This window comes from Phoxinus phoxinus (assembly GCF_949152265.1).
Source record: "Phoxinus phoxinus genome assembly, chromosome: 13".
NCBI lineage: Eukaryota > Metazoa > Chordata > Actinopteri > Cypriniformes > Leuciscidae > Phoxinus > Phoxinus phoxinus.
In genome coordinates this window covers 18,888,573-18,901,434 of record NC_136888.1, presented here as the reverse complement: position 1 = coordinate 18,901,434, position 12,862 = coordinate 18,888,573, and the positions used below count along the sequence as shown (strand labels likewise).

General features: G+C 37.5%; 1 protein-coding gene across 1 annotated transcript; it reads left to right on the top strand.

The window, feature by feature from the left end:
• Positions 1 to 4,101: 4,101 nt before the first annotated feature.
• On the top strand, positions 4,102 to 12,827 carry LOC307008963 (uncharacterized protein). The gene is made up of 5 exons (XM_079632306.1): positions 4,102 to 4,185; positions 7,080 to 7,141; positions 7,464 to 7,557; positions 7,663 to 7,796; positions 7,887 to 12,827. The coding sequence occupies exons 2-5, from the start codon at positions 7,136 to 7,138 to the stop codon at positions 12,513 to 12,515; spliced, it is 4,863 nt and encodes a 1,620-aa protein (XP_079488432.1). The 5' UTR covers positions 4,102 to 4,185; positions 7,080 to 7,135; the 3' UTR covers positions 12,516 to 12,827.
• Positions 12,828 to 12,862: the final 35 nt, after the last annotated feature.

The window sequence follows — 12,862 nt, the reverse complement described above, 5'->3', positions numbered from 1 at the left end:
TACATCTGTGGCTGTTCATGCTAGTGCAGTCAATAGGAGCTTTGCTGAGTACACAGAGAAAACAGGTCATATATGGGTGAATCTTCAGATGCACGTTTGGCTATTCTTGAAATCTTGAAAAATTAAACTTCTGCAAATGTTTCACTATGTGTGGAACTTTTATCGTGTGTGATAATAATGTAAATGTCAGTGTTCTTTTTCTAAAGATAAAGTTTTATAAGCCTTAGACTGACTTGTTAGGAAGCTTACTTTAAACTTAAAAGAAAAAAATCAATCATTTATTTATGTATTAAATCAGTTTGGTAATGACACTAATAATACTCTCTGATCATGATGTAAGATTTTTTTTAAATAAATGAATGACATTTATGATTTTCATACTGTCCCTCGCTCCAGCAGAGATGTTCTTCCATGTCCCTTTTCATTTCTATCATTAAAAAAATGCTAATGAAAAACTTGTTTGGTGTGATTCTATTATTACAGTGGTATTGGGGACAGCAACTCTCAGTTATAAAAAAGTATTACAAATAGTACAAATACTTTTTTTTAAAGTTTAAAAAACTTTTTTATTTTTATAAATGTATAGTCCAAAAGTCTAAAAACTGTAAATGTAAAATAGTAATGTTTAAAGGTATTATAATAGGCAAAAATAAAAGAAAAATGGTCAAAAAATGAAGGTCTTCACTGTTTTTAGAGAAATAAAGTCAAGTCTGTTTATAGAGTGAAAGTATAAAATTTCATTCCATTCATAAACTGTAAACATTCACAATTGCTGAACAGGGGTGCGTTTCTCGTACAACTACGTAGTACGGTGCATTGTTAAAGAAATCAAGATAGTCACGGCTGTTTCCCGAAACCATGTTGTTGCAAACAACCACAACCACCTTGGTTTATGACGTCACGAGTAATAACTTCTTTTAACCCTTTCATGCATGAATTATGATATCATTTTTTCCCCTATGTGTTTATATTGCTCTTAGGGCATGAAAAATAAGATTTGATTTTTTTTTTCCTTCAGATATCCACTTGAGTGGACAGCATGCGTTTATGGTTTAAACTTAAGAGATACTGTATTAAACATAATACAATAATCAAACAGATATAGTGTGTGTATTTAACAAACCAAGCGATAAAATGATATAAAATCATGTGAAAACTATAATATATATAAGAAATAAATGCGAAATATTGCAAAGGCAATTGAACTTCATAGGCTACAAGTTGAACTTCACGTATCTTTGATATCAGAACATGAGGACGTGATTCCATCAGAGATCTCTACAGCCTGTCAAGGTACAACTGTGGAAACCACTCATGCTCCCTCCAGTGTACCAGAGTATGTTAATTTACCCTTGTTAGCATATTTCTGATTATGTTCAAGATGGACACATTTCTAGCTCTCCTCTGAAAACCTATAGCGATCAGGTGTTTTCAATCTCATCTGAAATGAGCAGTGTTGGGGTATTACAAGTAACATGCATTACGTAAACAGATTACTTTTTGATCTAACAAGTAAAGTAGGCCTATGCATTACAAGCAACATGCATTTATTAATCAGATTACTTTTTGATCTAACAAGTAAAGTATGCATAACAAGCCACATGCATTACGTAAACAGGTTACTTTTTGATCTAACAAGTAAAGTAATGCATTACAAGTAACGTGCATTACATAATCAGATTACTTTTTGATGAAATGAGTAAAGTAGCTAATGCATTACAAGTCACAGGCTACATTATGCAATCACATTACTTTTTGATGTAAGTGAAAATTACATTCTAATAGCCTAATACAAATACAAATACATTTACAGTAAAAAAAAAAAAGTTACTGCAGATTAAGTATGTTCAAAAACAACATTCCCAGTATAAGTATGAATTATAGCTGAAATATATTGATGCATGAGGTCCATTAGTGGATAGTGGACAGATGATTAATCCTAATTTTCTCCCAATCTAAAATCAAAACTCGGAAAATGTAACTGTGATATGACTCATTAGATATTGCTTGATGCTGCAATATTTTATTTTACCTACAAGAGTCTCCTAGGGTAGAAGGAATGGCTGGATATTCCGGAGCAACTTGGCATTTCTGACTGGCCATTGGCCATCTTGGTTTGGAGGGGCGAAAAATCGACACACAACGACTTTCCACTTGGTGGCAATGATGATGCATTAGAGTCCAATGTAAAGGTTGATGTGCAACTCTGCCATCAAAACCCGTGCAAATTCAAGAAAATGCTTTTTTAATAGCGGTCCACTGTAGTGATGCATTAAAGGGTTAATGCAACTGTTTGAGATCGAATTAACGCTAAATGTTTTTATATAAATTACAGACATGGCATATATGATCATGATGACTATTCCTCATGTATCTCAGTTGTTTTTGCTTTATTTCCTGATTCAATCATACCGGTAGGCTCGTTCTTACGTAGGCTATAGAGCACGTTCACACATGCGCACTCTTCAAAAAACGACGCTCAAAATCTCTTGACAAACTAAAAGACGTAAATGACATTTGATTGTATTATAAATAAAAGATACAGATTGTACTGAATGACAGCTTGCTTATATGGCTGAAGATAAGGATTTATTAAGTCCACATGTCATGTAAACTAGAAACTATGCTTCTACCGACAGGTCGAGACTTGTCGCTCCAACCACACAAGTTTAAGATGCTTGCGAATGTTCGTTGGAACTATGCTGATAACGACGGAACTTGCGAACATAACGATGCTTTTGGGAAACGCACCCCAGTTTAGTGTCCATGTAGTTAAGCACTGATACATTTATGCATTGATAGTCTCTTCTTGTAAATCTACTTTCTGTTATGAATAGTGGTTGAATGAAGGGATCCATTTGCTGTCAAGAGCTTGTGGTTGCAAGGTGGGTGACTAATAGTAATACTTTTCAAAGCATGCTAAATATTACTTATCACTTAGAAATGTGGATGTAGCCTACTACAGTTCATGAAATGAAACAAGAGTCGTACAATGAAGTTTTTGTTGTAGGCCTATGGCAGAATGACAAATCATTTCAGAACAACAAATGCATTCCATTAACATTTAATCTTTTCCAAACTTTCAGTAGGCTATCAACAAGACATCAGTTTCCTGTTGGACGTTTTTGGGTTAATGTAACTCTCAATAGGGCTGAGAAATGTGAACAATCACTTCCGAAATACTTTTCAATCCGGGTTTGTGCAGTGTCGCATGTTAAAGGGATAGTTCACTCTAAAATTCAGTCATCATTTATTCGCCCTCCTGTGGAGCACAAAGAAAGATATTTTAAAGAATGTGTCTACTTTTATGTCCATACAATGAAAGTCAATCAGGTCCAATGTTGAAGTTTTTTTAAAATATATTTTTAAATGTCTCACAGAAAAAAGAAAGAACGATGTTTTATTTCTGGTCGAACAATCCCTTGAAACTTGAAATCCCAACTGAAACTTTTTCAAACATCCAGCTGAAACATTTCTGTAGCCCTATATTCAAATGCATTTTTAGAAAGAACTGTGTGAAGGGAGAAGGGTGTGTGGCTCAAGACTGTAAGGCCAAACCCTTGCAAACACAACAGTTTGCTTGGAATATTTCACTGTTGACAAAACACACTTAAATCTTTATTTCTCAGGGAATGTTTATGTTAAGTTTCTAATGATCTGACTGCAGGGCCGTAGCTACCATAGACGGCCCCACTATTTGACATTTGGTCCCCACAAATATTAAATATTTGATCACATCCTCAACTAAAACAGTTTAGCTCAGCATATATAGTTCAAATATGAGATTTTCTATTATATGACATTAACAAATGCAGGTTTTTCATTTCTGCATTATTTTATTATTTCCTGGCTATCTGATCAAATCACTGTTGCTTTGGCAAGTCTGTCTGAACTAAAGACCCCCTAAAAACATCACAATTGATTCAAAACATACAAGAACATTTAAGTGCATCATGCCACAAAATTACATCTAAACTTATACAATCCAAGGCATCCCTTTCAAACTTACTCTCTGTATCTGTAGTTTCGGTGTGTGTGGTTGTCATGCTGATGTTGTAGAACCTGTTTGGTGGCTCCAAACGCATTTATCTGATGGAAACCCCATGACAGCGAGGATGACAGTCATATTCACCTGGAGTGTAGAGGTGTCAACACTAGCGGTTACAGATACATGAACGACTTTGGGTAAGTGGCTTACTCTCCGCTGTTCGGTTCATTGCTGCTCATATAAAACATACAGAATCAGAAAGAACAACATAGTGTAATTTATCATCATGCATCATGTTTTTGTGTTTAGGCATCTTTGCCTCTAATGGAAACTGATAAATTCACTTACTTGCAAGATGTAGAACAAGTATGGAAAAGATATTAAAACTGTTCTGATATTGAAGCACCTCCTTTAATATGTGTTTGCTGTGGGTTTTGCTCAGGTTGTTATAAATGTGAGTCTATTGAGGTTTTAGTGACTAATAGCTTAGAAACTGAAAACATTCACAAAAATGTGAACAGGAGAAACATTGTTATGCACTGATTCATCATGCATCACGTGCAGGCTATAATTATAATATTATGATAACAAAAATGGCCTTTTAGCATAATTTTTTTAGAAGCAAGGTGACACGTTAGACGATTCCCGTTGCGGATTAAACTCAAGGCTTTATTGAGTAATTATATCATTCTGATCTTGACACTAAAAATCTTCACTAAATTGTCAAGACCATATATCCCTTCCAATCACAGTCTGAATAACGTGCTTTAGATAAATTTGGTAAATTGGTAAATCAGATAAAATTGGAAAACAGACATTTAGGGGGGGGGGGGGGGGGAGGCAAAAGAGATGCAGAGGGTCCTGCTGGGGCCTCTTGTATAAAACTTTTGCGTAGATTTCATCTTAAAAGTGTGCGTTTGCACAAAAAGTTTTCAGATTTATAAAGCGTATGCCAGAACCTGCGCAAAATTTCTATATAAAACCCAGTCAGTGGAAAATGTATACATGCATCTCCACCCCGTCTATAACCATATATCCATACATAACTAATGCCTATAGTTTTAATTCATGTTTTTATATTATCACGTTTAGACTACTGTAACTCTTGTGGAATGAACACTTCTTCCTTGGCCCGTTTCCAGTTGGTCCAAAATGCGCCAGCAAGACTTTTATTGGGCCTCCGTAAATTCACTCACATTACTCCTGTGTTAGCATCATTGCATTGGCTGCCTGTGCGGTTTAGAGTGAAGTTTAAAACCCTAGTCTTTGTTTTTAAGTCCCTAAACAACTTAGCCCCCACATATCTATCTGAACTTCTATCCCTATATAACCCTTCTCGAGCTCTTCGCTCCGGTAGTCATAGATTGCTCACTGTTCCCAGAGCCAGATTAAAACAGAGGAGAACGTGCCTTTGCTGTTGTGGGCCCTAAACTCTGGAACAGGTTACCAGTTCACATTAGATTTGCTCCTACATTACAGATCGTTGCTCAAAACTCATTATTTTTTCATTGCTTTTAATGTTCCCTGATTTTTGTATTTGACTTCAGTTAGTATTTAGATTTTCTTTTGCTATTTAGTTTGAAAATTGTCTCCGATTTTATTTGTGAAATTAGTTTTCTACTGCTTTTGCTTGTATTTATTTGATCTGATGTTGTAAAGCACATTGGTCAGCTGCTGCTGTTTTAATGGTGCTGTATAAATAAACCAAACTTGATTCCCATCCACGTGACCATGTTCGTACAAGACATTAGGAAAATATGAGATAAAGACTATAAATTCCATTTGTGCAGTCAAATTACATTGTTAATTATTTCTATAAAATATCTTGATATGTAGTCTATGTGGAAAATTGCGTGCGCACATTCCAATGGCTTTTTTTGTGCATACGTAAGGTTTATACATCAGGCCCCTGGTATTTATCTCCTCATCTTTCTTTCATCTGAACAAACGGGTTCTCCTCATTCTCCACAGTCCATCCATTCCTGAAGCATTCCTGACAAGAACCACACGCACACAAAAACATACAAAATATACAGAATACCTGGTTAAAATGCATTTTATTTTGAGTTATAGGAGGTTAGACCAGCTGTGTTTTACACTCTGAAATCTGAAAAGTTGGGCCTGTAGATGCTATATTTTGCACATATGTAAGGTTATGACAATTATTCTTTATAAAAAAAAAAGACTTTGCAAGCCTATGCGATGTTAGCCAAACCTTAGTGTGAGACTGAAGATGCCATGATGTCATAAAAGTCACAGCCCATGTGATTGGCTGCCAGGTTGCAGACCTTTGAATTTACAAGGCAAAGGGAGCAAAAATTTTTTTTAGAACTTGTCTTTAAGAAATGTGGCTTGCAAACAACATGGAAAAGTATCTTTCTATCTTATAAACCTTTTAACAAACACATACTCACTATGAGGTGAGGTCTAGTCTTGTTGAACATCTGATTAACTAGAACTGCATTACAGCCGATTACGTCTCTGTGTTGGAAAAACTGAAGGTGGTTCCTAACTTTTCACTGTCACTTCCTCTTTCCCTTCTTCAAAGCGCAATGTTTGTTGTTGTTTTTTAGTAAATATTCAAATAATTGATATTGATTAAAAAAAAACGCAACTATCAAACAATTCATCTTTTAAAAACCTGTAACAGTGGTGCTTCATATTATCTTTATTCCCAGTCAATGTGTAAGGCTACTGAAAATGATGCAATATAGATGCAACAAGTGTCCAAAGGAGTGTGGGAAGGGGTTAAAAAGGCAGCAAGGAAGTAACTGCACACTCATGCCCATTTATAGAGATGTCATGACAATTGTGTGTAATAACTGATTTGTTCTGAATCAGCAGGGGGTTCTCTTGCTCTGAGATCTGAAACTAGCCTCAAATTCTAATTCCGATTAGTCACTGTACTTCCTATTTATGTTCCTAAAAATACTAAAATAAAATGCTTTGTTGAATGACTTTAGGTCAGTGGGCCTGTCAGTCATTTCCCTTGCAAATTTTAAATGTACATTAAAAAAACAAAAAAAAAACAATTGAATGCTCGCTCACATTCCCAAATGCTTACATTGTCTTGTTGTTTTTGTTTTGACAGATCTCCTGAAAACTGTTTTTTATGACATGTCCAGTTGTATTTAAAGGAGTGAAGACATGATGGTAAGTAGCCTACTCTGTCTTCGAAATAGCAATTTAAAGGTGCAATATTATCCCTATTACCTGACAGATGTAGTCTGATAGCCATTAAGAAGTGGTTGAGTAAATGGTTAAGTCTGCTGGAAGTTTGTTTCAGCATGGCTAACAATCGTTTACAGCACCTTTAATTACATTTCACACATTCATTTTACCTTTGATTACATCCTTGCCATAGCAGAGTAAAATGTTTTTTTTTTTTCCTGAAGCATATAATATTAAGTGTATTAATGAGATTATAAACAAAACACTTTAATATATGGTAGTAAGTCACCTTGTTCATGTGTAGAATGGAGAAACAAAGAGTGTAACTCTGGAGGGCACAGAGATAGGAGGGGCCGTCGTCACAGGAATCACAAAGCCAGCAATTAACCTGCAGAAAGGTAAATAACTCACATGAGCATGTATCCAAATATGTTGCCTCAATCATACAAGCAAACTTCATAGACTCTGTAACATACCTTATCCTCTTTTTTTGTTTCTTCCAGGACATCAGCTTGTTTCTGCAACAATTCATCTGGACCATCTCAGTGAAGATGATGTGCAAAAACTGATCAAAATCCTTGAGCCCTATGACAACAACCTTGAACTCAAGACAACAAATGACCTAAAAGCAGGAGTGGTAAGCAATTTTGTGAATAAAAAAAAAAAAAAAAAAAAAAATAGAAGCTAAACAGGTCTCATCATGTCTTTATCTCTTCTTCCTCTTTAGTCCCTTGGTGATCTCCGGTTGAACAGTGAGGCAGGACTTCAAGCACCAGGTGTTCAGGTTAATGGACTGAATGGACAGATAAATGCCCCTAGCCTCAAGGGTGGCATCTCAACCCCAACAGTAAATGCAGAAATGCCACAGATTGATCTAAAGAATGCCACACCAAACTTCAGCCGCCCAGGGTTCAAAATGCCAACTTTTGACATGTCTGCACCAAATCTCGATGGAGCAGATCTGGATGGCACTTTAGAAGCACCTGATGTCAGTGTCTCCACCCCTAGTCTAAACACTCCGGGTGTTTCTGTTAATGTGGATAAACCTGAATTGAAGACCAAAACATCCAAGTTCAAAATGCCCACCTTAAATTTACATGGTAAAAAACCAAAGCTTGATGGTGATGTGAATTTAACCACCCCAGATATAAACGCGGACCTAAAAAACCCTAAGGTAAGCCTGTCAGCCCCAAAGATTAATGGAGAAATTAACACCCCTGAAGTAGACATGACCTTGGCAAAAACTGAGCTCAGTGGTCCAAACCTTGACATTGAAACACCAAAAGTAAATATTGAACCTCGCTCTGGCAAGTTTAAATTTCCCAAATTTAGGAAATCAAAAACTAAAAAAGTAAAAGTACCAGAGACAAGTGTTGATGCAAATCTAAATACACCAAATCTTGCGCTTTCTGCCCCAAAATTAAATGCAGATGTCAGTGCACCAAATGTGGACTTTGATATGCCAAGAGCCAATCTTGAAGCTCCAGACTTAGATATTCAAACTCCTGATGTCGATGCTTCCTTTGGCAAAAAAAAGTTTCCAAAATTTAAGAAACAAAAGGTTAAAACACCTCAGTTTGGCTTAGATGCTAATGTATCAACACCTGATTTGAGTCTCTCAGCACCAAAGATAGATACAAACACAGATGTTAATGTAAACGCACCTGATATAGATGCTCAACCTGCAAAGCCCAAGGTCTCAACTTTTAAAATGAAAAAGCTAAACTTCCATAAATCAAAATTGAAAACTCCAGATCTAAATGCAGGGATACAAGCACCAGACTTGAACATGTCGGCTCCTAGGGTAGATATGAATCTGCCAAAAGCTGAACTGGAAGGACCGAATCTAGATGTCAAGGCACCAAACCTCAACCTATCTGCACCGGATCTAGACATTAAAACTCCAGCTGTTGATGTGCAGGCACCAGATATTGACATTGAAGGTCCGTCTGGAAAGCTAAAGAAGCCGCATTTTAAAATGCCTAAAATAAATCTATCTGGGCCAAAAATGAAAGGTCCAGATGTAGACCTCAATGCACAGGCAGATCTCCAAGCACCAAACCTCAACCTATCTGCACCGGATCTAGACATTAAAACTCCAGCTGTTGATGTGCAGGCACCAGATATTGACATTGAAGGTCCATCTGGAAAGCTAAAGAAGCCGCATTTTAAAATGCCTAAAATAAATCTATCTGGGCCAAAAATGAAAGGTCCAGATGTAGACCTCAATGCACAGGCAGATCTCCAAGCACCAAACCTCAACCTATCTGCACCGGATCTAGACATTAAAACTCCAGCTGTTGATGTGCAGGCACCAGATATTGACATTGAAGGTCCATCTGGAAAGCTAAAGAAGCCGCATTTTAAAATGCCTAAAATAAATCTATCTGGGCCAAAAATGAAAGGTCCAGATGTAGACCTCAATGCACAGGCAGATCTCCAAGCACCAAACCTCAACCTAACTGCACCGGATCTAGACATTAAAACTCCAGCTGTTGATGTGCAGGCACCAGATATTGACATTGAAGGTCAGTCTGGAAAGCTAAAGAAGCCGTATTTTAAAATGCCTAAAATTAATCTATCTGGGCCAAAAATGAAAGGTCCAGATGTAGACCTCAATGCACAGGCAGATCTCCAAGCACCAAACCTCAACCTATCTGCACCGGATCTAGACATTAAAACTCCAGCTGTTGATGTGCAGGCACCAGATATTGACATTGAAGCTCCATCTGGAAAGCTAAAGAAGCCGCATTTTAAAATGCCTAAAATAAATCTATCTGGGCCAAAAATGAAAGGTCCAGATGTAGACCTCAATACACAGGCAGATCTCCAAGCACCAAACCTCAACCTAACTGCACCGGATCTAGACATTAAAACTCCAGCTGTTGATGTGCAGGCACCAGATATTGACATTGAAGGTCCGTCTGGAAAGCTAAAGAAGCCGCATTTTAAAATGCCTAAAATTAATCTATCTGGGCCAAAAATGAAAGGTCCAGATGTAGACCTCAATGCACAGGCAGATCTCCAAGCACCAAACCTCAACCTATCTGCACCAGATCTAGACATTAAAACTCCAGCTGTTGATGCGCAGGCACCAGATATTGACATTGAAGGTCCGTCTGGAAAGCTAAAGATGCCGCATGTTAATCTGCCTAAAATGAATCTATCTGGGTCAAAAATGAAAGGTCCAGATGTAGACCTCAATGCACAGGCAGATCTCCAAGCACCAAACCTCAACCTAACTGCACCGGATCTAGACATTAAAACTCCAGCTGTTGATGTGCAGGCACCAGATATTGACATTGAAGCTCCATCTGGAAAGCTAAAGAAGCCGCATTTTAAAATGCCTAAAATTAATCTATCTGGGCCAAAAATGAAAGGTCCAGATGTAGACCTCAATGCACAGGCAGATCTCCAAGCACCAAACCTCAACCTATCTGCACCGGATCTAGACATTAAAACTCCAGCTGTTGATGTGCAGGCACCAGATATTGACATTGAAGGTCCGTCTGGAAAGATAAAGATGCCACATGTTAAAATGCCTAAAATTAATCTATCTGGGCCAAAAATGAAAGGTCCAGATGTAGACCTCAATGCACAGGCAGATCTCCAAGCACCGGACCTAGACTTGAAAGCTCCAGATCTCAGTCTTTCAGCACCCAAAGTGGAGGGCAAATTAAATGCTTCAGATGTGGATCTGAACTTGCCAGATGCTAATTTCAAAAGTCCAAATGTAGATCTCAATGCCCCGGACATTGACTTAAATGCTCCTAAAATAGACATTGATGCCCCCTCTGGCAAAATCAAGCTACCTCACTTGAAGTTTCCCAAGTTTGGTTTTTCTGAACCTCGGGTTAAAACACCAAAATTAGATGCACCTGATGTAGATGTCAACATCCCTACAGCAGAACTCAAAGAGCCTAATGTAGATGTTAAAACACCTGATCTTAGTCTTTCCACACTTAAAGTTGAAGGTGACATTTCTGCTCCCTCTTTAGACTTTGGTTTGCCAAAAGCCAACTTAAAAGCTCCAACTGCGAACATTGGGGGAAATCTAAAGTCACCAAATCTTCCCACTTCACATGTAGACATAAACTTGCCAAAAGCAGAGCTTGAAGGACCAGATGTGAACCTAAAAGTCCCAGACGTTGACATTAATGCCACATCTGGAAAATTTAAGATGCCACATTTCAATTTGCCAAAACTGAATCTGTCTGAGCCAAAAGTAAAAGGGCCTGAGCTGGATCCTAACGCAGATCTAGATATCTCGGTTCCCAAACTTGAAGGAAAATTAAATGCACTTGGTGCTGACCTAAATCTTTCCAAAGCTGAGATCAGTGTGCCTGATGTAAATGCAACTTTGCCAAAAGCTGAAGTCAGTATTCCCAGTGTAGATGTCAATTCCCCAGACTTAAAGGCTCCATCTGGAAAGCTGAAACTGATTACAATTAAGAAACCAAAAGTTGACCTTTCTGGTCCTAAAATGAAGAGTCCTGGGATTGACTTTAATGCAGAAGCTCCTGATCTCAGCCTCTCATCTCCAACAGTTGATACAGATGTGAAAGTCCCAGATACTGATATAAAGCTTCCCACTGCAGATGTTGACATTAATACTCCCAAAGGAAAACTGAAGCTCCCAACATTCAAAAACTTGAACTCGTCTGGTCCAAACGTCAAGTCGCCTGATATTGACATAGCTGCTGATCTAAGTGGGCCTGATCTAAACCTATCTGCACCTGGGATTGGTACTCCTGATGTTGACATGAGTTTACCAAATGCTGGGGTTGATGTAGATGTTCCAGGCATCAATGCTGAAGCTGAGGGCTCCAAACGTGGGATAAAATGGCCCTTCAAATGGCCCAAATCAAAGAATGAGGATATAAACTTTAAAGCACAAGAAGTAGATGGTGCCACTTCAGAAATAAAATTCCCCAAAGGTGTACCTATGTTCAGGATTCACAGCTTGCCAGACAGCAACATTGACGATATCTTGAAAGAATACAGTAGAGCAGATGACCACAATACTGACCCTACGAAAAACATTACTGACGAGGCTGCCTCGGTCTCGTCAGTCAAGACAAATCTGAAAGCTTCATCTCCATCTGTTGGGGTCAATGAACAGACAGTCGCTGTAGATATCCTGGAAAGGCTGAGGTTGTCTAATTCACGTACCACAAGCCCAGATTCCAGCATATCTCCAGAACCAAGCAGCCCCACAAAAGTGAGTAGAGGAACATTTAAAGTCACAAAGCCTGATGCTGATAAGGACTATCCGGTAGTTGATACTACTAGCAAGGAAGATGATGCCAAGATGACCCTCAGCTTGAACAACATGCTTGGTTTGTCATCAGATTAAACTTCAAGTAAAACCTTATTAATGTGGTTCCATATCCACTGCATTTAGTTAATGGATATGTAAAATATGAAAAAAAAAAAAAAAAAAAAAAAAAAACCCAACTGTTTACTTTAAAAATGGGAAGAGTATTAATGGAGAAGCATTAAATAATTTTGTCAGATGTAATTATTTTTATATTCAGTTATATACATAATTGTATAATAATCTCTTTAAATGTTTAACGATTGTATCGTCTCAATATATTACCAAGACGATGAAAGAAAAATAAATAAATACACTGAATCTATAATTTGTCTATTTTGCCACTGTTTTTGTAGTATGTATGTATGTATGTATGCATGTATGTA